This window comes from Natator depressus, chromosome 8, assembly GCF_965152275.1.
Source record: "Natator depressus isolate rNatDep1 chromosome 8, rNatDep2.hap1, whole genome shotgun sequence".
NCBI classification, from domain to species: Eukaryota; Metazoa; Chordata; order Testudines; family Cheloniidae; genus Natator; species Natator depressus.
This window is the reverse complement of record NC_134241.1, coordinates 40688324-40713392: the sequence shown is the minus strand read 5'-3', so window position 1 is coordinate 40713392 and position 25069 is coordinate 40688324. Positions and strand designations below refer to the sequence as shown.

At 47.9% G+C, this 25069-nt stretch overlaps 1 protein-coding gene across 4 annotated transcripts in view; it reads right to left on the bottom strand.

The window, feature by feature from the left end:
• Window positions 1-25069, bottom strand: part of ATF6 (activating transcription factor 6) — a 342143-nt gene that overhangs the window by 144606 nt on the left and 172468 nt on the right. For all 4 annotated transcript variants that reach the window (XM_074960822.1, XM_074960823.1, XM_074960825.1 and 1 more), the window contains one exon: window positions 13388-13452. In XM_074960822.1, the coding sequence (XP_074816923.1) occupies window positions 13388-13452 (65 nt within the window). The remainder of the gene's footprint in view (window positions 1-13387; window positions 13453-25069) is intronic.

Below are 25069 nucleotides of genomic sequence, written 5' to 3'. Positions count from 1 at the left end.
GTCTAGATTTACATATTATCATGGGTCTGGGGATAAGAGTTCTTTCTCTTCAGCATGTTTAAAATATTCTGAGCAAAAATACCTGCTTGCCTGACTCTCACAGAATTGCCTCACTGCTCTCATAGGACAGTGAGAAATTCCCATGACATGTTGCTACCAAAATTTTTCCCTAATATGTATTTTACGAAGTAAATATGTTCTCTAATTTGAGGGACTGATTTATACAATTCATTGGATTTCAGCATAATTTAACTTTCAAGAAGTTCTACTTTAGTGGCATACCATCTGCTTGCAGTATTTGCTGTGGTAATACCATAGCATATTGGCACAAAGCAGTACTGCACTCTATAAGCGGATACCATTGTCTTGGATTTTCAGATGATGGCATTGCTTTTACTGACCCAGTTTAAAATGCAATGGAAGCAATGGGTTAATCTGGTTTTATATTTCTAAAGTGTACTACTTATGCAGCTCAGGGCACAAACACATTACAAAGTGACCTCTTTGCTGTGATACTATGTGGCACTACCTCCTGCTAGTAACTGCTAGTACTGTTGCTGTGGTAGCAGCACTGCAACTGCTAGCCTAGCAGGATCCCAACCTGTCATAGGGCTGGCTGAAGATTAGGAGATAAAGTGCTGTGGCCTTAACATATTAAATCCATGGTGTGGAGGTTAATTTCCCAGGCAGGGTATGTTGGTTTTTTTAAACAAACCTTTAGAAATATTATTTTTGATAGTGGGGGAAGGATGGGCTGGCACAGGAGCTAGGAGCAAGAAGTGGCAGCATTTTAAAGTATAAAGGGGGTGGTCCCCCCTTTCAATTGGAATGAAGGTGTAAGCAAATAATAATAATTAATATCAAATAGCAATAAGCAGCAGGCACAATAGGACCATGACACTGACACTGAGACATAGTATCAGTCTTACCATATAAAAGACATCACAAACATATTATACAATAAAACACATTGAAAAGAGAAAGTATATTCCTCAAAATAAACAGGTTCAGCAGTTCCTCACAAAACATACTATATCTAGATCAGAAATAGAATAAACACTCTTCAAACTCTGGACCAAGCTCTTCATTAGCCTCTGATCCAAAACCCAGTAGAATCCGTGGGACCTTTCCAACGCTCTGCTGGTAGAGGTTTTCCATGGAACCACGCTAGTACAGATGTCATAGAATCATAGAATATGAGGGTTGGAAGGGACCCCAGAAGGTCATCTAGTCCAACCCCCTGCTCGAAGCAGGACCAATTCCCAGTTAAATCATCCCAGCCAGAGCTTTGTCAAGCCTGACCTTAAAAACCTCTAAGGAAGGAGATTCTACCACCTCCCTAGGTAACGCATTCCAGTGTTTCACCACCCTCTTAGTGAAAAAGTTTTTCCTAATATCCAATCTAAACCTCCCCCATTGCAACTTGAGACCATTACTCCTCGTTCTGTCATCTGCTACCATTGAGAACAGTCTAGAGCCATCCTCTTTGGAACCCCCTTTCAGGTAGTTGAAAGCAGCTATCAAATCCCCCCTCATTCTTCTCTTCTGCAGACTAAACAATCCCAGCTCCCTCAGCCTCTCCTCATAAGTCATGTGCTCTAGACCCCTAATCATTTTTGTTGCCCTTCGCTGGACTCTCTCCAATTTATCCACATCCTTCTTGTAGTGTGGGGCCCAAAACTGGACACAGTACTCCAGATGAGGCCTCACCAGTGTCGAATAGAGGGGAACGATCACGTCCCTCGATCTGCTCGCTATGCCCCTACTTATACATCCCAAAATGCCATTGGCCTTCTTGGCAACAAGGGCACACTGTTGACTCATATCCAGCTTCTCGTCCACTGTCACCCCTAAGTCCTTTTCCGCAGAACTGCTGCCTAGCCATTCGGTCCCTAGTCTGTAGCGGTGCATTGGATTCTTCCATCCTAAGTGCAGGACCCTGCACTTATCCTTGTTGAACCTCATCAGATTTCTTTTGGCCCAATCCTCCAATTTGTCTAGGTCCTTCTGTATCCTATCCCTCCCCTCCAGCGTATCTACCACTCCTCCCAGTTTAGTATCATCCGCAAATTTGCTGAGAGTGCAATCCACACCATCCTCCAGATCATTTATGAAGATATTGAACAAAACCGGCCCCAGGACCGACCCCTGGGGCACTCCACTTGACACCGGCTGCCAACTAGACATGGAGCCATTGATCACTACCCGTTGAGCCCGACAATCTAGCCAGCTTTCTACCCACCTTATAGTGCATTCATCCAGCCCATACTTCCTTAACTTGCTGACAAGAATACTGTGGGAGACCGTGTCAAAAGCTTTGCTAAAGTCAAGAAACAATACATCCACTGCTTTCCCTTCATCCACAGAACCAGTAATCTCATCATAAAAGGCGATTAGATTAGTCAGGCATGACCTTCCCTTGGTGAATCCATGCTGACTGTTCCTGATCACTTTCCTCTCATGTAAGTGCTTCAGGATTGATTCTTTGAGGACCTGCTCCATGATTTTTCCAGGGACTGAGGTGAGGCTGACTGGCCTGTAGTTCCCAGGATCCTCCTTCTTCCCTTTTTTAAAGATTGGCACTACATTAGCCTTTTTCCAGTCATCCGGGACTTCCCCCGTTCGCCACGAGTTTTCAAAGATAATGGCCAAGGGCTCTGCAATCACAGCCGCCAATTCCTTCAGCACTCTCGGATGCAACTCGTCCGGCCCCATGGACTTGTGCACGTCCAGCTTTTCTAAATAGTCCCTAACCACCTCTATCTCCACAGAGGGCTGGCCATCTCTTCCCCATTCTGTGATGCCCAGCGCAGCAGTCTGGGAGCTGACCTTGTTAGTGAAAACAGAGGCAAAAAAAGCATTGAGTACATTAGCTTTTTCCACATCCTCTGTCACTAGGTTGCCTCCCTCATTCAGTAAGGGGCCCACACTTTCCTTGGCTTTCTTCTTGTTGCCAACATACCTGAAGAAACCCTTCTTGTTACTCTTGACATCTCTTGCTAGCTGCAGCTCCAGGTGCGATTTGGCCCTCCTGATATCTTTCCTACATGCCCGAGCAATATTTTTATACTCTTCCCTGGTCATATGTCCAACCTTCCACTTCTTGTAAGCTTCTAAGTAACCCCAGTGGATTAACCCCTTGCCTTTCAGCATTTAAGTGTTCACAGTGAGGGCTGCTGAACAAGAGCAAAGGAAAGTCAAAAGAAGTCTGGAGATAGAGGCAACACTACCCATTGCTATAGTAATAGATTACCATATTACTGAAAAGCACCTTATTACATTGTATATCCAAATGCCAAGTACCTTGGAATTTTCAGAACCTGCACATTACTTTTACCGAATCAGGCCTTACATTGAAAGGAAAGCAGCATTTCTTTTTAATGTCTAAAATGTGCTCAGTTATCACAGGCTACCGCCACTATAGAAGGTGATTATATTTATGATAAATCCATGCCATGAAGGGATGAGGACTCTGATACATTGGTGTATGTACTGACTGCACAAATACACCTTTTACCAGCATGTAGTAGAGGAAGAGGGGGAAAATCCATAAAGCCCTTTATTATCTGATATCCTTTCCCCTGCGTATGTGCTTATAGATCCTCATCAAGTCACTTCTTAACCTTCTCTTGAACAAGCTGAAAAGACTGAGCTTTTTCAGTCTCTCACTGTAAGACAAGTTTTCCAGACTTGGAATCATCATTGTGGCTCTTCTCTGAATCCCTTCCAATTTGGCAACTTCCTTTTTAAAGTGGGAACGGAGTATGCCACTACTCATCTCACCAGTGTTCTATACAGAAGTATAAATCATTGCTTTCTCCTGCTTGATATTCCCTCAGCCATGCATCCTTTGATCATGTTAGTCATTTCAGCCACAGCATCACAGGGAGAGCTCACATTCACATAGTTCCCAGACTGTACGGTCCTTTTCAGTCACTGCTTTCCATATGAATTCCTTTGGAGTAGAGTGCAGCCATTCCCATGACTGAGAGTGACAGAGACCAGCATTACCCCTGATAGCAGACACGAAGGAACCTGCAATGAAACTTCCTGATCTGGATAGGCAGGGAAGCCATATGGCCATCCCACATACAAGGCTTCCATGGTTCCATGCCAGGAGTATCCAGGATTTTCCATGCATCTGTAGAGAGACTTTAGATATATTACAGTTCCCCACAGGCTCTGCCTCCTGGGCAATACAAATACAATAGAGCAGAGCAAGGGAAATCTCTCATCTTCTCTCTTATTGTCCTGTCTGGGACACATGCTTTATTTCAGTATGACTTAGTGCATCCAGTTGTTGGAGGCTTGGGAGAGAAAAGAAACCTGCTCTTTGGGATCTTATTAATTCCAGGACACAGACACTTCTCATTCCCTGGACATCTCCTGGAGGGGTTAGGACCAAGGTAAAAGGCAGCTTGGCAGTGTCTACACCTAGTCAAGGTCTCCACAGAAAAGGCATGGATTTCTTGGTCAACTCACTACCACGCACAAAGGCAGAGCTGCCTCCTGAACAACACTCCTGGATGAGGATCTCAGAGCACCCAAGGAAGCTCCAATATATAAGAGGCTGCCAGGGTGATCTTATGCAGTACAGACTTGACTCATTATTAGGTTCATTCTCGTCATTTGTCTAAGCCAGACGGCCTTCTGAGGGTCTCGGAAAAGATGTATACCTGAAGGATGATAGTTAAAGCTTCATACATTTTTTGAGGGATGCCTAAATACGCCTATTGGTTTGGTGTTCAGGAAAATAGTAGGCCTGTGTCTACTGTGTCAGGAATTTGGAGAGTCTTATTTATCTTCAGGGAAACAACAGAACTTGGGAGCCTGTTTTTCAGAATATCTGTCTGTAGCTGGTTCTTCCCATTCAGATTGATCCTGCTTTCAAACAAGGAATGCAAAGGAAAGAACATAGCTTTCTTAGTCTCATTTTGAGCCTTTCTCCCCAAAAGGTCCATCCTCCATTCTGACCTTTCTTGTTCTCCTTTGTCTGCTGGGCTTGGAGTCCCAGTGTAACGGAGACCCTTTTAAACATCACCTCCAAGAATTCAGGAGGGACTAGTCTACTGGGTCTCATTCCTCCATCTCTTCCTTGGGAGTTATGGTGGGGTGCCCCTTTAAGGGACAGTCTGGTGCTTACAGCCAAAATAGGTTGGGTGCAATCAAGGAGCCCTCTCTGGGGCTAGGCTATATGAACAGGACATGGAAGCTGAGTGAGGGAGAGAAGGGACCTGAAGTCATGCTGGCTGCTATGGGTTGCAGAACACCTTGGACTCCAGATCGCTAGCCTGTTAACACAACAGTGGCCTCACCACCTCCTTGACTGAACCTCTGGGCTTCAGCCCTCCTGCTTCACCCATGAGCTCTGTTCAGCAAGTCCAACTAAGACAGACTCCTTCTTGAGACCTGTCCACTCTTCAGGAATTAATGCACCTCAGCAAGTATTCGCAGTGACTCAAACAACACTGTCAAACAGTAGCCTGTATTAGTCCACTAGAACACAGCACAGGATGCCCATTGGTTAGCACAGAGAAATGAAGGCTAAAGCATAGTCCATTCTGGTCAGCCCAGAGCCCAGCCACGCAGTAGTGAACTCATGTTCAGGCTCTGTGTGTGTTTCTCTTCATATCATCGTCTTAGTTCCCAAGTGGGAGCCCCTCCAGCTTCCTCCAGAATCCAACACTTATCCCCCACCTCACACCTTCCAGTCCTTTGTTCTCAAGCTGGGGTCTATGCTCAGCTTCCCTGCTGAGAGGTGGGAAAAATCCCTTCCTCACTGGGTCACCGGTTGCTAGGTGTCAATGTCCTGGTGATTGGGTTTTCCACTGTCTTCTCAGAATGGCCTCGGCCGGTCCTTTTTAATGACCCATTTTGGCTCAGACAGCTAGGTGACACACATGCATGTATATCTCTCAGCCTGCCCTGAGAGCAAGCTTATTCCTTTTTCCCCACTGGGTAGTCATGCAAAATATCAGGGAAACCGAGGCACACACAGACTTCATAAAAATATTACAGAAAATTCCCACTTTGTCATCTTTTCCTCCTTCGACAGCAAACCAAGCAGGGTCACTTTACCCAGAGACCTGAGGAAGTTCAAACCCACAACTGTTATCCATAGATGACCCAGCATATTTCTCATCACTTTGGTAGCTGTTTTACCAGGCACTTTCACGATTCTTACAGCAAGTTTCTAATCCGTCAAACTTACCGTTTCCAATACACCGTTCAGAGCAGTTTCATATCTTCCCTTTCAAAAATTCTGCCACATAATCCACTCTCTGAGCCTGAACTGCTGGCTGCTTTCTTGGCTGCACAGAGTATGTGTCTGTCTCTCTATCCCGGGCAAACCTTACTTCATCAATCCTTACGCATTATGCCCTGTTTTCAACAAATGTTGCATCTCAGGTCTTTACAATCCCTTAGCAGGGGCTACTGGGGTCAGCTGCTCCCCCCACTGTGGGTGAACCTGAATCCTACTTCTCGGGTACCTCTACTGGTTCCCTATCCCAGGACAGATGCTTAGACCAGTCCCCATTGGGTCTCTTTTCATACTCAGACCAACTGTCCATCTGCCAACCAGCTTGTATTACACAGCTCCTTAGGCTTCCTGTCCACTAACTACATTTTAAGCTCATGGGAACACATCTGAGAGTTTTCCAACCTCACCAGCATTGAATCATAAAATCATAGAAGAGACCTCAGGAGGTCATCTAGTCCAACCACCTGCTAAAAGCAGGACCAACTCCAACTAAATAATCCTAGCCAGGGTTTTGTCAAGGATTTATACAAATCCTCCACCTGCACCCTTATCCCATTTGTGAAGATATACTCCCATCAGCATGGTGGCTTTCATATATGTCACACAGTAAGTCCTTTGCACACCCTGAAACACTTTCTTATAACCATCAGGTGTTAATGCAAACTTAAGCAGTAACACCTTTTTGAACTGTTCATAGTCTCCATCAACTCTGCCTATCTGGCTGTATGCTTCTATAGCTTTGGGACTAAGTAAGGGAGTCAACCAGGCTGTAAGCCTTCTCAAAGTGTGCAGCGGCAGTCAAAAAAGCGAACGGGATGTTAGGAATCATTAAAAAAGGGATAGAGAATAAGACAGAGAATATCTTATTGCCCTTATATAAATCCATCATACGCTCACATCTTGAATACTGAATACAGATGTGGTCCCCTCATCTCAAAAAAGATATACTGGCATTAGAAAAGGTTCAGAACAGGGCAACTAAAATGATTAGGGGGTTGGAACGGGTCCCATATGAGGAGAGATTAAAGAGGCTTGGACTTTTCAGCTTGGAAAAGAGGAGACTAAGGGGGGATATGATAGAGGTATATAAAATCATGAGTGGTGTGGAGAAAGTGAATAAGGAAAAGTGATTCACTTGTTCCCATAATATAAGAACTAGGGGCTATCAAATGCAATTAATGGGTAGCAGGTTTAAAACAAATAAAAGGAAGTTCTTCTTCACTCAGCGCACAGTCAACCTGTGGAACTCCTTGCCTGAAGAGGTTGTGAAGGCTATGACTATAACAGGCTTTAAAAGAGAACTGGATAAATTCCTGGAGGTTAAGTTTTAACCTATTAATGGCTATTAGCCAGGATGGGTAAGGAATGGTGTCTTTAGCCTCTGTTTGTCAGAGAGTGGAGATGGCTGGCAGGAGAGAGATTATTTGATCATTACCTGTTAGGTTCTCTCCCTCTGGGGCACCTGGCATTGGCCACTGTCGGTAGACAGGATACTGGGCTGGATGGACCTTTGGTCTGACCCAATATGGCCATTCTTGTGTTCTTATCTATATCTCTGCCTGCCTCCTCAAACTGGGGCAACAATTTGGTGTCTAGACTCCCTGAAGAACTGGCATCCTGGGGTCTTTCACCACTTACCCCTCTATGGGACCCCTTGCTCCTCAGCTTCTCCATCTCCAGGTCATGCTTTCATTACTTTGCCTGATGTTTTCACCATTCTTCATGTTTTTGCTGCCTCTCACAATCTGCTAGTTCGTTTGCTCTTAGCTCCAACTCCCACTACTTCTAATCTATTCAAGGGCAATTGGGTTGTGATGACACCATACTAGTTGGGGAACCAGGTCTTGAGGATGCCCTGCTGCTGCCTGTGTCACTCTCCGATTCTCTGGGAACCCTGCCTGTGCCTGGAAACTTCTTCTTGGTCTGATCCTTCTCCAGCTGTGCAATAAGCTGCGCCTTGTTGAACTTCCCAACACTTAACCCTCTCTCCTTGCACGGGTTTATGATGACCTTCTCACAGTGGTGATTATACACCATTTTCTTGATGTTTCCTTTGACTAACCTTGTTTCTACCGCTGCAAGTCACTTATTGCAAAATACTATGGGTTGATTCAGCATCCCACTTCTCCCATCAACTGTCATAGATTCACAGCATGAGGACTACACCACCAGCTTTGGGGCAGCATCATTTGAGAAAGGTGAGTAGATGAGGAAGTAATACCAATTAATATATCTTCCTTCTTGCCTGATGAGGTAGAAATGCCACCTCCTTCTTCCTATGCAAATGACTTCAGGCAGTTTCAAACTTAGTTCTCTTTCCCGCACTGGGTAGCAATACAAAATATAGGTGAAACTGAGGCACACATAGGGTGTCAAATATATTACAGAAAAATCCCACTTCATCACAGTATTACACTCACATTATTATATATTAAAGTTATCACAAAGTTAAGTTCACTCTTGCCCACTTATATCAACAGTGATACTTCCCATAATATCTTCCAAAGCTAAACACAGCATTTGGCACTAGCAAATATAAACCCTGTCAAAATCAAGATACATGAGTATTTCCTTCAGAAATGGGAACTACACAAAAATGAGAAAGTTAGTTAAAAAGTTAGAGGGTAGAGGCAAAAAGGCACCTTTAAAAATTGGAAGTTAAATCCCACTTAAAATAGAAAATAGAAGGCAGGCCAAGAAAGAATTTGAAGAGCAGCTAGCCAAAGACTCAAAAACTAATAGCAAAGAAATTTAAGTATGTAAGAAGCAGGAAGCCTGCCAAACAATCAGTGGGTCACTGGATGATCGAGGTGCTAAAGGAGCACTCAAGGAAAAGAAGGCCATTGCAGAGAAGCTAAATGAATTCTTTGCATCGGTCTTTACTGCAGAGGATGTGAGGGAGATTCCCACACCTGAGCCATTCTTTTTAGGTGACAGACACATCTGAGGAACTCTCCCAGATTGAGACTTTGGAAAAAAACTGAATAAGGAAGTTTTATTTACTCTGTCACATAACAAGAACCAGGGGTCACCCAATGAATTTAGTAGCCAGCAGATTTTAAACAAACATAAGGAAGTACTTCTTCACACAACAATCTGTGGTACTCATTGCCTGGGGATGTTGTGAAAGCCAAAAGCACAACGGGTTTAAAAAAAAAATTAGATAAGCTCATGAAGGCTATTAGCCAAGATGGTTAGGGATGCCACCTCATTCCTGGGTTTCCCTAACTTCTGACTTCAAGAAGCTGGGGGTGGACAACAAGAGGATGGATCACTCAATGATTGCCTGTTCCGTTCAGCTCCTATGAAGCACCTGGCATGGGCCACTGTTGGAAGACAGGAGACTGGGCTAAATGTACCATTGGTCTGACCTAGTACTGGCAGTTCTTATGTTCTACCTGGTACTGGTAAGGACTGCCTTCATGGCCCAACTGGTTTGGAATACTGTATTCAAAAACAAGAGAAAAGGGGTATCATAGAATCATAGAATATCAGGGTCAGAAGGGACCTCAGGAGCTCATCTAGTCCAACCCCCTGCTCAAAGCAAGACCAATCCCCAACTAAATCATCCCAGACAGGGCTTTGTCAAGCCTGACCTTAAAAACTTCTAAGGAAGGAGATTCCACCACCTCCCTAGGTAACACATTCCAGTGTTTCACCACGCTTCTAGTGAAAACGTTTTTCCTAATATCCAACCTAAACCTCCCCCACTGCAACTTGAGACCATGACTCCTCGTTCTATCATCTGCTACCACTGAGAACAGTCTAGATCCATCCTCTTTGTGACCCCCTTTCAGGTAGTTGAAAGCAGCTATCAAATCCCCCCTCATTCTTCTCTTCTGCAGACTAAACATCCCCAGTTCCCTCATAACTCATGCGTTCCAGTCCCCTAATCATTTTTGTTGCCCTCCACTGGACTCTTTCCAATTTTCCACATCTGTTCTGTAGTGTGGGGCCAAAAACTGGACACAGTTCTCCAGATGAGGTCTCACCAATGTCGAATAGAGGGGAACGATCACGTCCCTCGATCTGCTGGCAATGCCCCTACTTATACATCCCAAAATGCCACTGGCCTTCTTGGCAACAACGGCACACCGTTGACTCATATCCAGCTTCTCGTCCCCTGTCACCCCTAGGTCCTTTTCTGCAGAACTGCTGCCTAGCCATTCGGTCCCTAGTCTGTAGCGGTGCATGGGATTCTTCCGTCCTAAGTTCAGGACTATGCACTTGTCCTTCTTGAACCTCATCAGATTTCTTTTGGCTCAATCCTCCAATTTGTCTAGGACCCTCTGTATCCTATCCCTACCCTCCAGCGTATCTACCTCTCCTCCCAGTTTAGTGTCATCTGCAAACTTGCTGAGGGTGCAATTCACACCATTCTCCAGATCATTAATGAAGATATTGAACAAAACAGGCCCCAGGACCCACCCTTGGGGCACTATGCTTGATACCGGCTGCCAACTAGACATGGAGCCATTGCTCACTACCCGTTGAGCCTGACAGTCTAGCCAGCTTTCTATCCACCTTATCGTCCGTTCATCCAGCACATACTTCTTTAACTTGCTGGCAAGAATACTGTGGGAGACCGTGTCAAAAGCTTTGCTAAAGTCAAGGAACAACACGTTCACTGCTTTCCCCTCATCCACAGAGCCAGTTATCTCGTCATAGAAGGCAATTAGATTAGTCAGGCATGACTTGCCCTTGGTGAATCCATGCTGACTGTTCCTGATCACTTTCCTCTCCTCTAAGTGCTTCAGAATTGATTCCTTGAGGACCTGCTCCATGATTTTTCCAGGCAGTGCGGTGAGGATGACTGGCCTGTAGTTCCCAGAATCCTCCTTCTTCCCTTTTTTAAAGACGGGCACTACATTAGCCTTTTTCCAGTCGTCCGGGACCTCCCCCAATCGCCATGAGTTTTCAAAGATAATGGCCAATGGCTCTGCAATCACATCCGCCAGCTACTTTAGCACTCTCAGATGCAGCGCATCCGGCCCCATGGACTTGTGCTCATCCAGCTTTTCTAAATAGTCCTGAACCACTTCTTTCTCCACAGAGGGCTGGTCACCTCCTCCCCACGCTGCGCTGCCCAGTGCAGCAGTCTGGGAGCTGACCTTGTTCGTGAAGACAGAGGCAAAAAAACCATTGAGTACATTAGCTTTTTCCACATCCTCTGTCACTAGGTTGCCTCCCTCATTCAGTAAGGGGCCCACACTTTCCTTGACTTTCTTCTTGTTGCTAACATACCTGAAGAAACCCTTCTTGTTACTTTAACATCTCTTGCTAGCTGCAACTCCAGGTGTGATTTGGCCTTCCTGATTTCACTCCTGCAGGCCAGAGCAATATTTTTATACTCCTCCCTGGTCATTTGTCCAATCTTTCACTTCTTGTAAGCTTCTTTTTTGTGTTTAGGATCAGCAAGGATTTCACTGTTAAGCCAAGCTGGTCACCTGCCATATTTACTATTCTTTCTACACATCGGGATGGTTTGTCCCTGTAACCTCAATAAGGATTCTTTAAAATACAGCCAGCTCTCCTGGATTCCTTTCCCTCTCATGTTATTCTCCCAGGGGATCCTGCCCATCAGTTCCCTGAGGTTGTCAAAGTCTGCTTTTCTGAAGTCCAGGGTCTGTATTCTGCTGCTCTCCTTTCTTCCCTGTGTCAGGATCCTGAACTCGACCATCTCATGATCACTGCCTCCCAGGTTCCCGTCCACTTTTGCTTTCCCTACTAATTCTTCCCGGTTTGTGAGCAGCAGGTCAAGAAGAGCTCTGCCCCCAGTTGGTTCCTCCAGCACTTGCACCAGGAAATTGTCCCCTACACTTTCCATGCGCCATGGTACCAGAAAAAGAAGCTAACAAGCTGATTGGTGAAGAGTAGACTTGGGTGACATATAGAGTGCTTTTAACTTGTAATCAGGTCTACTGTGAATATAAGTAGTTTGGGGGCCTATTTAGGGAGCACACCTTCTGTGTAAGGTGAACTGTGAGAAACACCTGCCCAGAAGGATCGGTAATATAGTAACCCTTTCTTTCCTATAGTGCACTGTTGTTTGCTTTTAGCAACAAAATTGGCTAAGTTTGCTTATTTGGCCTCTTGAACATTTTTCATAACAAAACACAAGTGTAGTCAGTCAATTGGCTATACTTTTAATCAATAAGCCTGATATGAGTTCTAGAGACTTTGCCTGCTCAGACTCAAGGCTCTGAGATAAGGGCCTTATTAATTGGGTGAAGCTGCTCCTTCCCTGACCTAAGGAAAAGGGAGAAAGCCTGCCTGCTTCCTACAATCAGAAACTCTGCTGGCTGGATTTGGTTTGGAGGCCTTCTTAAAAAGGACACATTTTCTTTCTTTTTTTTTTGCAGTGTTGTAGCCGTATTGGTCCCAGGATATTAGAGAGACAAGGTGGGTGAGATACTATCTTTTTGGTCCAATAAAACATGTTTTCTTTTTGTCAGTTTGGTTTTGGTCTCACTGTTTGGATCCTGTAAAGGAGAAGACATTGAAAACTCCCCTTCCTCCAAAGGCGAGTGGGCAGGGAAGATCAGTAGGAGATAACAGAGCTATTTGTCTGTTTTAGGTTTTCTTGGCCCTAGCACAGAAGCCTTCTCTCTTGTGTTGAGAGTCCCTGGAATGCTCTCAAGTAGAAGAAACCCTTCCCTTATTGGAGCTACTACACTTTGTAGCCTTCTTGAGCACTTGAATATTCTCGGAGAGCCCTCCAGGCATCTTCCTAGCTTGGGGCCTGGATTGATGAATGGACTTCTCACCGAGACCGGCCCTATGTTTTTTTCTGAAGGTTCTCTATTCTTAGGAGGGGACTCAGTGGAGCGAGAGGAGGACTCAAAGAGTCATTGATAGAAACTCTAGAGGAAAAGGAGAAAGTAGAGCCATAACATGAGGGTCTCTCCAACTTAAACGCCCCAGAGAGTGAACAGAAAGATTCAAATCACTAGTTTAATAAGGGTCAGTAGTTTTGCCAATAGATGTAGAGGGAGTCTGAGGCAAATTATGAGAGCCAGATGGGGTATTCAGAGGTGGGTGAGAGAACAGGTAAGTGTAAGGTAATAACCAAACAGAATATCTAAACACCACTAATCCAGATGGACAGGATTTGTCCTACCTTACCTGATGCTGGGGTCTGTGTTTGGCATGGCCATCAGCTGAGAATCTGCTTTCTCCCCTGTAGAGCTCTGAAAAGGGAAAAATAAATCACATCACACAAAAGGGAAATCAACAAACAGGCTCACTGAATTCAACACTACACTGTACATGAAACCAGGTCACCAACAAATTGTGAGTATGGATTACCTTGCAGCACAAATCTGAGACAGGTGATCACAGATTCAAGTCCAACAGCAGGGTTTATGTCCAAGTCTGACAATAAGGCTATAAATTACTTAGGAGGAAGGGGAGGAAAATGGCTGCTTCAATTTAAGAGGTGCCATTTTGGGAAGAAGAGTTGGTAAGCCCACTGCTTTCTGTCAGTCGCAGGTGGCTATCCACAGTAAAACGTAAAGCTCAAGGGAATTTTAACAAATATAGTGAATAAAGCATGACACCCTGACTAACGTTCCCTCGCCTCATAAAACAGATACTAATGTTGAAGGTCTGTGTGCAAGCTACTGTGAACACATGACCGCTGCAGTGTTCCATAGCAGCTACTCCATTAGCAGTATCTAATTAGATGCCTCAAGAACAAAAGACCCTGTATAGGAGCCAAAAACGTTTCCACTGCAGAATGGTTTAACTGCTGCAAAAATAGCCAACACAACATTCTAATTGAAAATAACACTATACAAAAATCAATATGGTCCCTATTAAATGGATCAAATACTACTAACTGATAGATCTCAGGGCCGCCGGAGCCATATGCTGCCCAGCCCACAGAAAAGTTGCCAGGACTGCCGCAGGCCTTCTACCCTGACGACTTCGGGAGGGCCCTTTACAGACTCAGGTACAACCCGAGGGGGAGTTCGGAAGTGGCCCAGGGGCAGCCGACCCTAGCCTGGCTGCAGCACCACCTGAGCTTATGTCAGCATGTTGTGGTCAGAATCCCCGCTGACCCCGTGGCACACCACTCTTCCACTATTAGGGTCCTGGGCAAGGATGCAGTTGAGTGGGTGTGCCTGCGTCCCCCCTGCCACCCCTAACTCTGGGGTGGTAGTCTCTCCCTCTCTCGGGCAAGAGGCCAGAGCTTGTCAGCCATCCACAAGAGACAGACTGCCTGAACCCTTTGCTGCTCGGCCCTGAACACAGGCCTGAGTCATAGACCTGCATTGCTCCACCCTGACTGAGGGCCCAGGGCTACCTAATTGCAGTTGCTCAGCCCTGACCACAGGCCCAAGCTATAGACTCATTACCCTGTCCTGACTAAGGGCCTGGGCTACCCTGACTGTGTCTGTTGCTCACCCCCCTGAACACAGACCGAAGCTATAGATTCTTGTTGCCCCACTAATTCCCCATGGTAGGTGACACACTGAGACATAGTGAGGCAGCGTGGCCTCCCATGGACCCGGAGAGGGAGGAACCCCGCCGCTAAGCCACTACAAGCTGGTGTGAACTGATGTGGACACATTGTCGTAAACGGAGCTATGCCAATTGTCACCACCTTAGGATCTGGCCCTTCATTATTACTGGGGAAACATCAGTGAGTTGGGGTGTTTCCAGAGGGTCCTGTTCGAATTGATTCTCAACCCTATGCTGCTCAATATTTTTATCAATACTCTGGAATAAAGAATAAACTTATTGCTGATAAAGTTCGCAGATGACACAAAGCTTGGTGAGGTGGTAAATAATGACAGCAACAGGTCACTGAGAGAGTGTGACCTTGATTGCTTGGTAAGCCAGGCCCAACCAAACAAAACATGTTTTGACACAGCCAAATGCAAGGTCACACACGTAGGAACGAGGAAAAGACGGTAATCTTTTGTAACTGTTGTTCAAGATGTGTTGCTCATCTACATTCCATTGTAGGTGTGTGTGCTCGCCACATGCACCAGAACCAGAAGTTTTTCCCTCAGTGGTATCTGTAGGGGACTGGCTCTGGCACCCTCTGGAGTGGCGCACATATGTGCTGGTATAAGGGGCACTGCCAGCCCCCTCCTCTTCAGTTCCTTCTTGACGGAACTCTGACAGAGGGGAAGGAGGGTGGGTCATGGAATGGACATGAGCAACACATCTTGAAGAACAACAGTTATGAAAGGTAGCCGACTTTTCTTCTTCAAGTGCTTGCTCATGTCCATTCTATTGTAGGTGACTCCCAAGCAGTACCTACGGAGGCAGGTAGGAGTTCATGGACACGGCTCTGCCAAAGCCAGCATCATCTTGGGCCTGCTGGGTGATGGCATAGTGCAGGGGTGGCCAACCTGAGCCTGAAAAGGAGCCAGAATTTACCAATGTACATTGCCAAAGAGCCATAGTAATATGTCAGCAGACCCCTATCAGCTTTCCCACTCCCCCCAGCTCCCAGTGCCTCCCACCCACCGGCAGCCCTGGTGATCAGCGCCTCCCGCTCCATCCCCACACCTCCCAGTCAACTGTTTCGTGGCATGCAGGAGGCTCTGGGGGGGAGGGGGAGGAGCAATGGCACGGCAGGCTCCGGGGAGGGCATGGGAAGGGGTGGAGTGGGGGCAGGGCCCGTGGCAGAGCCAGGAGTTGAGCAGTGAGCACCTCCCGGCATATTGGAAAGTTGGCACCTGTAGCTCCAGCCCTGGAGTCAGTGCCTAAACAAGGAGCCGCATATTAACTTCTGAAGAGCCGCATGTGGCTCCGGATCCACAGGTTGGCCACCCCTGGCATAGTGCGTCGTGAACGTGTGTACCAGTGACCACGTCATGGCTCTACAGATGTCCTGGATAGCCCTTGGGGAATGAGCCTTCACTATCAGTGAAGGCACAGCCTGCACTATCTCGTAGCAAGTACGGATGAAGATGGTGATCCAAGCCAAAATCCTCTAAGAAGACATTGGGAGGTCCTTCATCCTGTCAGCCGCTGCAATGAAGAGTTGAGTAGATCTGTGGAAGGGCTTGGTGCGCTCCAGGTAGAAAGCCATGGCATGCCTGACGTCTAGGGTGTGCAGACGCCTCTCCTCGTTGGACGTGTGAGGCTCTGGACAGAACACAGAGAGGAAGATATCCTAGTTGACATGGAATTGCAACACCATTTTCGGCAGGAAGGCCGGATGGGGATGCAGTTGGACCTTATCCTTATAGAACACCGTGTACAGGGGCTCTGAGGTGAGGGCTTTAATCTCAGAGACTCACCTCACCATGGTAGTAGCTAGAAGGAATGCAACTTTCCATGACAGGTGTGAAAGGGAGCAGGAAGCGAGAAGTTTGAAGGGAGGGCCAGTGAGTCTGGAGAGGACTAGGTTGAGATCCCACTGGGGAATTGGGTCCCAAATCAGCGGAAAAAGTCTTTCAAGGCCTTTCAGGAACTGAACATTACCTTGTGAGAGAATATAGCTCTACCCCGGGACATGAGGGTGGAAGGCTGATATGGCCGATAAGGCTGATATGGCTTTGATCAATGAACATAAAAGGCCCTGGTGCTTTAAGTGAAGCAGGTAATCTAGGATGGATTGTAGAGACGACTGGATCGGAGAGATATTCCGCTCCAACGCCCATCAGGAGAAGCGCTTCCACTTTGCCAGCTACATCGCCCTGGTAGAGGGCTTTCTGCTCTCCAAGAGGACCTGCTGCACCTGACTAGAGCAGTCTTGTTCCTCGGGCTTCAACCACTCAGCAACCACACTGTGAGGTAGAGAGAGGCGAGGTTTGGGTAATTGTCCATGATCCTGAGAGAGCAGGTCCAGGCAGCTGGGAAGTGTCCACAGGGCTCCCACTGCTAAGTCCATGAGCGTGCTGAACCAATGCTAGTGCAGCCAAACTGCGATCATAATGACTTGTGCCTTGTCCCTCTTGATCTTCAGTGGGACTAGTGGGAAGGCATACATCAGGTTGCCTGACCACAACAGGACGAAGGCATTGGATAGTAAGCCATTGTCAAGACCTTGCAGAGAGCATAACTGGTGACATTTTCTGTTTTGTCTGGTGGCGAACAGGTCCACTGGGGGAGTTCCCCACTTCTGGAAGAGCATACTAACGACCTCCGAGTGGAGGGACCACTCATAGTGAGAGAAAAAGGACCTGCTGAGGCAATCCGCCAGCATGTTCCTGATGCCGGGGAGGTGTGAGACTTCCAGGCGGATAGCATGTGGGATAGAAGTCCCACAGCCGATGGGCTTCCAGACAAAGGGCCAATGATTGAGCTCCTCCCTGTCTGCTGACATAGAACATGGAGGATGTGTTGTCTGTCAACACCTGCACCACACAACTGGACAGATGGGGAAGGAACACTTCACAAGCCAGGCGGATGGGCCTGAGCTCTCTGACTATGCGCAGTGACAGCTCCTCTCGAGACCATAGCCCCTGAGTTTTGAGTGTACCAAGGTGCGCTCTTCAACCAAGGTCAGAGGTATCCAAAATCAGGGACACTGTGGGCCATGGATTCACAAACAGCACACCTTCCAACACCGGATTTGGGTTGGACCACCACTGCAGGGAGGTGAGTACCCGTGGCAGGATCATGAGAAGTTTGTCCAGGTGATGTCTGGCCGGGGAGTAGACCAATGCCAGCCACATCTGGAGAGGTCAGAGGTGAAGTCTCACGTGCTGGACAATGTAAGTATATGCAACCATGTGCCCAAGTAGCCTGAGGCAGTCTCGGGCTGTGGTAAGTGGGTGCGCGGTGACCCGGGTTATCACATCTGACATTGCCCTGAACCAGGCCTCTGGCAGGAATGCTCTGGCTCAGCTAGAGTCGAGTACCGTTCCGATAAATTCTGTCCTCTGCATTGGTACCAATGTTGATTTCTGTTCATTTATCAACAGGCCCAGTGCTTGACAGGTGGCTCGCAGCATTGTGACTCGGCGTTGGACATGGTCCCTTGAGCAACCCTTGATGAGCCAGTTGTTGAGGAACAGGTAGATCTGGATACCCCGACATCTGAGGTAGGCTGCGACTACCACCATGCACTTCGTAAATACCCTTGGTGCCATAGCTAGGCCAAATGGGAGCAATGTGAATTGGTAGTGGGTGTTCCCAACTACGAATCGTCAGAACCTTCTGTGGCAGTGAAATATCGAAATATGAAAGTAAGCAACTTTCAGATCGAGGACGGTGAAGCACTATCCCAGATCCAGGGAGAGAATGATGGAGGCCAGGGAGACCACGTGGAACTTCAATTTCTTGAGATACTTGTTGAGGTTTCACAGGTGAAGGATGGGGCGTAGGCCCCCCCTTGGCCTTTCGAATAAAAAAATAGTGGGATCAGTGGGACTAGTGGGAAGGCATACATCAGGTTGCCTGACCATGATAGGAGGAAGACATTCGACAGTGAACCATTGTCGAGACCTTGCAGAGAGCAGAACTGGTCACAAATGCTGTGGAACTTCCTCCACGGTTCCCACCCACAGAAGACCTTGCACCTCCTGAGCAAACAGATGCTCATGAGAAGGGTCCCTGAAGAGGGACGGGGAGGGGAGGTGGGAGGGAGGTATAGAAAGGAAATGGAGGGTATACCCCCCCGCCACAGTGCTGACCATCCATTGGTCTGATGTTAAAGAAGCCCAAGCAGTGAGGTGGGGCAATAAACCTGTCATAACTATAAAGGGAAGGGTAAACCCTTTTAAAATCCCTCCTGGCCAGAGGAAAAATCCTCTCACCTGTAAAGGGTTAAGAAGCTAAAGGTAACCTCGCTGGCACCTGACCAAAATGACCAATGAGGAGACAAGATACTTTCAAAAGCTGGGAGAAGGCAGAAAAACAAAGGGTCTGGATCTGTCTGTACGATGCTTTTGCTGGGGACAGAACAGGAATGGAGTCTTAGAACTTAGTAAGTAATCTAGCTAGGTATGTGTTAGATTATGATTTCTTTAAATGGCTGAGAAAATAGCTGTGCTGAATAGAATGAATATTCCTGTCTGTGTGTCTTTTTTGTAACTTAAGGTTTTGCCTAGAGGGATTCTCTACGTTTTGAATCTAATTACCCTGTAAGGTATTCACCATCCTGATTTTACAGAGATGATTCTTTTCTTTTTACTTCTATTAAAAGTCTTCTTGTAAGGAAACTGAATGCTTTTTCATTGTTCTCAGATCCAAGTGTTTGGGTCTGTGGTCACCTATGCAAATTGGTGAGGATTTTTACCAAACCTTCCCCAGGAAGTGGGGTGCAAGGGTTGGGAGGATTTTGGGGGGAAAGACATGTCCAAACTCCGTTTTTTCAGGAACCCAGATAAAGTTTGGTGGTGGCAGTGGAAATCCAACGGCAAAGGGTAAAATAATTTGTACCTTGGGGAAGTTTTAACCTAAGCTGGTAAAAGTAAGCCTAGGAGGTTTTCATGCAGGTCCCCACATCTGTACCCTGGAGTTCAGAGTGGGGAAGGAACCTTGACAAAACTGTTGGAAAACAAAAGGGGTGTTGGATCTAGGATACAGACTGGGAGGTCACCTTCAAGTGCACCCTTCAAAATGCCTGTTTGTTACCCGGCTGATGGCGGGTAGAGCTCAAGTGAGCCGAGGAGGCCGGCAGTTGGCCCTTTCGGAGCTTATAGCCCTTGCCCTTTTTGCGGAAGGGCTCTGATTGGGATTGGCTCATGAATCTGGGTCTGCTGCGGTTTGAACCGCTTCCTTGTGGACGCTGGCATGTAAAGGTTCAGGGAGCGCAAAGTAGCCCAAGAATCTTTCAGGACCGGTAATCTTTTGTCTGTTTACTCTGAAAATAGTGCCAGGCCATCAAAGGGGAGGTCCTGGATCAACTGCTGAAACTCCACCAACAGCCCAGATGATTGCAGCCAAGACTCTCTCCTCATGGAAATGGCCAAAGCCATGGTCCTGGCTGTGGAGTCCATCATATCCAAGACTACTTGGAGGGCTGCCCTCGCCACTGTCTTGCCCTCTTCAAGAAGAGCCAGGAATAAGAAGAGCCAGGAAGCAAATCCACAAACCTGGCCTTAGACTGCGAGATGTTATAGTCATAGCAGCCAAGTAGGGCCTGGTGATTGGCCACTCTCAACTGGAGGCTGGCAGTTGAATAAATTTTTCTGCCAAAGAGATCGAGCCTCTTCACCTCTTTGTTCTTAGGGGGTCAAGCCCAGCTGCCCCTGTCTGTCGTGCTCATTGGCCACAGATACGACAGCGAGCTTGGGGAAGGGTGGGTCTTAAGATATTCAAAGCCTGTGGCCAGGACATAACACTTCCTCTCCACCTGCTTGGAGGAGGGAGTTTGCCACAAGGCCTTGATCAATTTCACCACTCCCTCGTGGATGGGCAAGGCCGCCTTAGATGGGGCGGCCGCATGGGCGCATGTGAACCACCAGCTGGGGGAGGCTAGCCCCCAGCCCCACCCCTTCCGCATGAGGCCCTGCTTCTTCCGCTCCCTGCCAGAGCCCAGAGCTTCAGTGTAGTCCAGTGGTTAGAGCGCTCATCTAGGATGTGGGGGACCCAGTCTTCAAGTTTCTGATTCTGAATTATTTGCAGTGTTGTTGTAGCCGTGTTGGTCATAGGACATGAGAGAGGCAAGGTGAGTAAGATAATATCTCTTACTGAACCAACTTCCATTGGTGCGAGGACAAGGTGAGCTGAAGAAGAGCTGTGTTGAGCTTGAAAGCTTGTCTCTTTCACCAACAGAAATTGATCCAGTAAAAGATATTACCTCACCCACCTTGTCTCTCTCTCTGATTCTGAATGAGGATCTCAAACCTGGGTCTCCCACCGTGGCTGCCAGCCCCTGACCCAGGCTTGCCCTCCCCCACAGCCCCAGAGCACCAGGAGGGTGGGCTGTATGGCCCCAGCCCCTCCTCTCTCCCCGCCCCTAGCCCCAGAGCACCAGGAGGGTGGGCGGCGTGGCCTCAGCCTTGGAGCAGTGGGAGGGCAGGCTGCGTGGCCCCAGCCCAAGCCGGAGCACCACACAAGGGGAGCCACAGAGGGGGTGTCTGGGGGCAGTGCATGGGTGGGGCCACTCCTGGCTGTATGGGGAGGCACATGGGCGGCCGCACTCAACATGTGAAACGGGGTGTCGGAGGGTTCCAACAATTCTTCAGCCTCTAGTCCCAGGTTCGCGGCCACCCTTTTAAGTAGCTCTTGGTGAGCTTTTATATCATCCTGGGGAACAGTGAAGGAAGGCCCCGCTGCCGCCTCATCAGGTGTAGAGGATGAGAAGGCAGGCTCAGGCAAGTCAGTCAACTCCGTTTCCCCCGCCAGGGGAGCCTCGGCTGACGCTGGCTGCTCTTGGGGACCTTACTCTGATTCCTCCTCTGAGTCAGGGGGCGAGCAAGACTAATCTAACTGACTAATCTAATCGCCTTCTATGATGAGATTACTGATTCTGTGGATGAAGGGAAAGCAGTGGATGTATTGTTTCTTGACTTTAGCAAAGCTTTTGACACTGTCTCCCACAGTATTCTTGTCCGCAAGTTAAAGAAGTATGGGCTGGATGAATGTACTATAAGGTGGGTAGAAAGTTGGCTAGATTGTCGGGCTCAACGGGTAGTGATCAATGGCTCCGTGTCTAGTTGGCAGCCGGTGTCAAGTGCAGTGCCCCAGGGGTCGGTCCTGGGGCCGGTTTTGTTCAATATCTTCATTAATGATCTGGAGGATGGTGTGGATTGCACTCTTAGCAAATTTGCGGATGATACTAAACTGGGAGGAGTGGTAGATACGTTGGAGGGCAGAGATAGGATACAGAGGGACCTGGACAAATTGGAGGATTGGGCCAAACGAAATCTGATGAGGTTCAACAAGAATAAGTGCAGGGTCCTGCACTTAGGACGGAAGAACCCAATGCACAGCTACAGACTAGGGACCGAATGGCTAGGCAGCAGTTCTGCGGAAAAGGACCTAGGGGTGACAGTGGACGAGAAGCTGGATATGAGTCAGCAGTGTGCCCTTGTTGCCAAGAAGGCCAATGGCATTTTGGGATGTATAAGTAGGGGCATAGCGAGCAGATCGAGGGACGTGATCGTTCCCCTCTATTCGACATTGGTGAGGCCTCATCTGGAGTACTGTGTCCAGTTTTGGGCCCCACACTACAAGAAGGATGTGGATAAATTGGAGAGAGTCCAGCGAAGGGCAACAAAAATGATTAGGGGTCTGGAACACATGACTTATGAGGAGAGGCTGAGGGAACTGGGATTGTTTAGTCTGCAGAAGAGAAGAATGAGGGGGGATTTGATAGCTGCTTTCAACTACCTGAGAGGTGGTTCCAAAGAGGATGGTTCTAGACTATTCTCAGTGGTAGAAGATGACAGGACAAGGAGTAATGGTCTCAAGTTGCAGTGGGGGAGGTTTAGGTTGGATATTAGGAAAAACTTTTTCACTAGGAGGGTGGTGAAACACTGGAATGCGTTACCTAGGGAGGTGGTAGAATCTCCTTCCTTAGAAGTTTTTAAGGTCAGGCTTGACAAAGCCCTGGTTGGGATGATTTAATTGGGGATTGGTCCTGCTTTGAGCAGGGGGTTGGACTAGATGACCTCCTGAGGTCCCTTCCAACCCTGATATTCTATGATTCTATGATTCTAAGAGACTGTTGCCGACTGCTGAGACTGACGGGTGCACATGCTCCAACATCTGAGAAAACCCCCAAGAGAGGTGCCACAGAGCCAGCCACTGGCTCTGAGGCCTTGCACTCACTGGCAGTGCCAGCCGTAATCCCGATGCTCCTGGCGGGTGACCTTGGCCCGCAGGAAATGCGCCTTCCTCGCTGTCCGAGCTTGAGGAAGAAACTTGTTTCAGGGACCCGGGCAGCACAGCTGCCACCAGCCTGCCCGTTCCATGCTGGCTGTCCCCATGTTCCTCTTTTGGGGACTGGTGCCAGTGCTGTGTCTTCAGCGACAGCGACGATAACCTGGCGATCGACGCCTCACGCTCCGACAGCAGTGCCACTCCGTTGACCTGGAATGGGAACAGGAGCAGGGAGACATGAGTCTTGACTCCGGAGACTGGTGATGGGCCTCTGGAGACCTGTATCGATGATCCGCAGATTGGTGATGAGACTCCAGAGACCAACGCTGCGACTCAAGGGATCAGTGCCGCAAGTCCAGAGAGCAACACAAACGCTCAAGGTACCGGTGCCAGGCCTTTGGGGATTGGCGATGCACCTCTGTAGGTCTGCGCTAGACAGCTGGTGATCAACGCGGGGATCCTGGAGAGCAATACCTGAAGTCCAGGGAGCAGAGCCGGAACTCTGGCAGGTAAGCCAACTCCTATCGGAGGGCCGATGGTGCTGCTCTGGAGACCATTGGCAGGATGCAGCCTGCAGTGGGGAGTGGTGTTGTAAAGACGGGGACACCTGAAAGAGTCCCTAGGCGGGTTTGCCCCTAAAATGAACAGTCTCATTGGCCAGTGCAGAAGGGACAATATGCCCTTAGTGGCCTGGTATGCCTCCGGTGTGGAAGGCACTGCTAGATGCTCCTGCCACTTCCTGGGGTGGCAGGCGGGTCTCGGAGGGGGCTCGACAGCTCCTTGGATGCTGGAGCCTGGCTGTGGTCCGGAGGAGATGAGCTGCCCTGCATGGATCTTTTCCCGCCTCCGACTCTCTCCTTCCCCTTACATGATGTAGAAGACCACCCTCTCCCAGGCTTTTTCTGCTTCTTAGCCAGCACTAGGGACCAGGATTGGCATCAGTCCAAGGTTGGTGCCAGCGGTGCACTCCGCACCAAAGCGGTGGTGTTCAGGGCAGAGTCTGATCTGGCTGGCTTGAGGCTGCTGCAAGGGCCAACTCCATAAGGAGCTCTCGAAACCAAATATCCCTCACCTTGTTGGTGTTCAGCTTGAAAATTTTACAGATGCGACACTTGTTGCTCATGTGGGTTTTCCCCAAGCACCATAGACAGATTTGGTGGGGATCACTGACAGGCATAGTTTTTTTGCAGCAATCACAAGGCTTAAAGCCTGGGCTAAGTCCCGTAGGGGACTAACAAACTACTTCTACACTAAACACTAAGGGAACTGTTAAACTATATAGAAAAACACTCTAACAACTATATACAGTAGTAGGCATCCCCAGCTCTGCACAGACAGCTGGCACAGCAGACCTTGAGCGAACTGCCCAACGACCACAAGATCTGTTAAGGTACGAAGGCACCAGGCCAGGTTTATTGTTGACAAAGCATGGTAATAGCATCTGGAAGACTCTATGAGGATACTAAGACATGTATGCCCGTGACAATGGATGCAGCTCAGTGAATGGCAGGGCTTTCCATTCCCCCCTTGGCTGGACAAAGATACTCCCCCTGAGATGCATCTTTATACCCCGATACAAAAAAGTTATGTAATACCTCTGACATAGTTACTGCCCCCTGACATGGCTAGTTATCACCCATCACTTTGTACATGTTTGTTTGATCAAAACATCTTTATTATGTACTGTCATTCTGACCGTATCTTTTAGGAGGGGTCAGTGTGTTCTTGTTATCCTTGGGGAATGTTTTTGTACCATTCTTGATATCAGGATGTTCTGGTACCACTTGATATCGGGATGTGTTTGTGTGAGTACTTTGTGCCTTGCGCTTCTTAGGAATGCATATTTCTGCAATATCAGCCCTGTTCTTGCCAGATTCTGTTAGCAGGTCCTGCCTCATACCAGGCCTCTATGTCTCAGGCTCTCTTCCTACTAGAAGAGTAAAGAATTTACTCAGTTGATTTTATGGCAGCTGTGGCTGTGGCGGAAGAGACCCACTCAAGAGAGACAATCTCTGCCGCATCTGTCACATTTAAAGGTAATGTTTTGACCCTTTGGGTTCTGCTTTC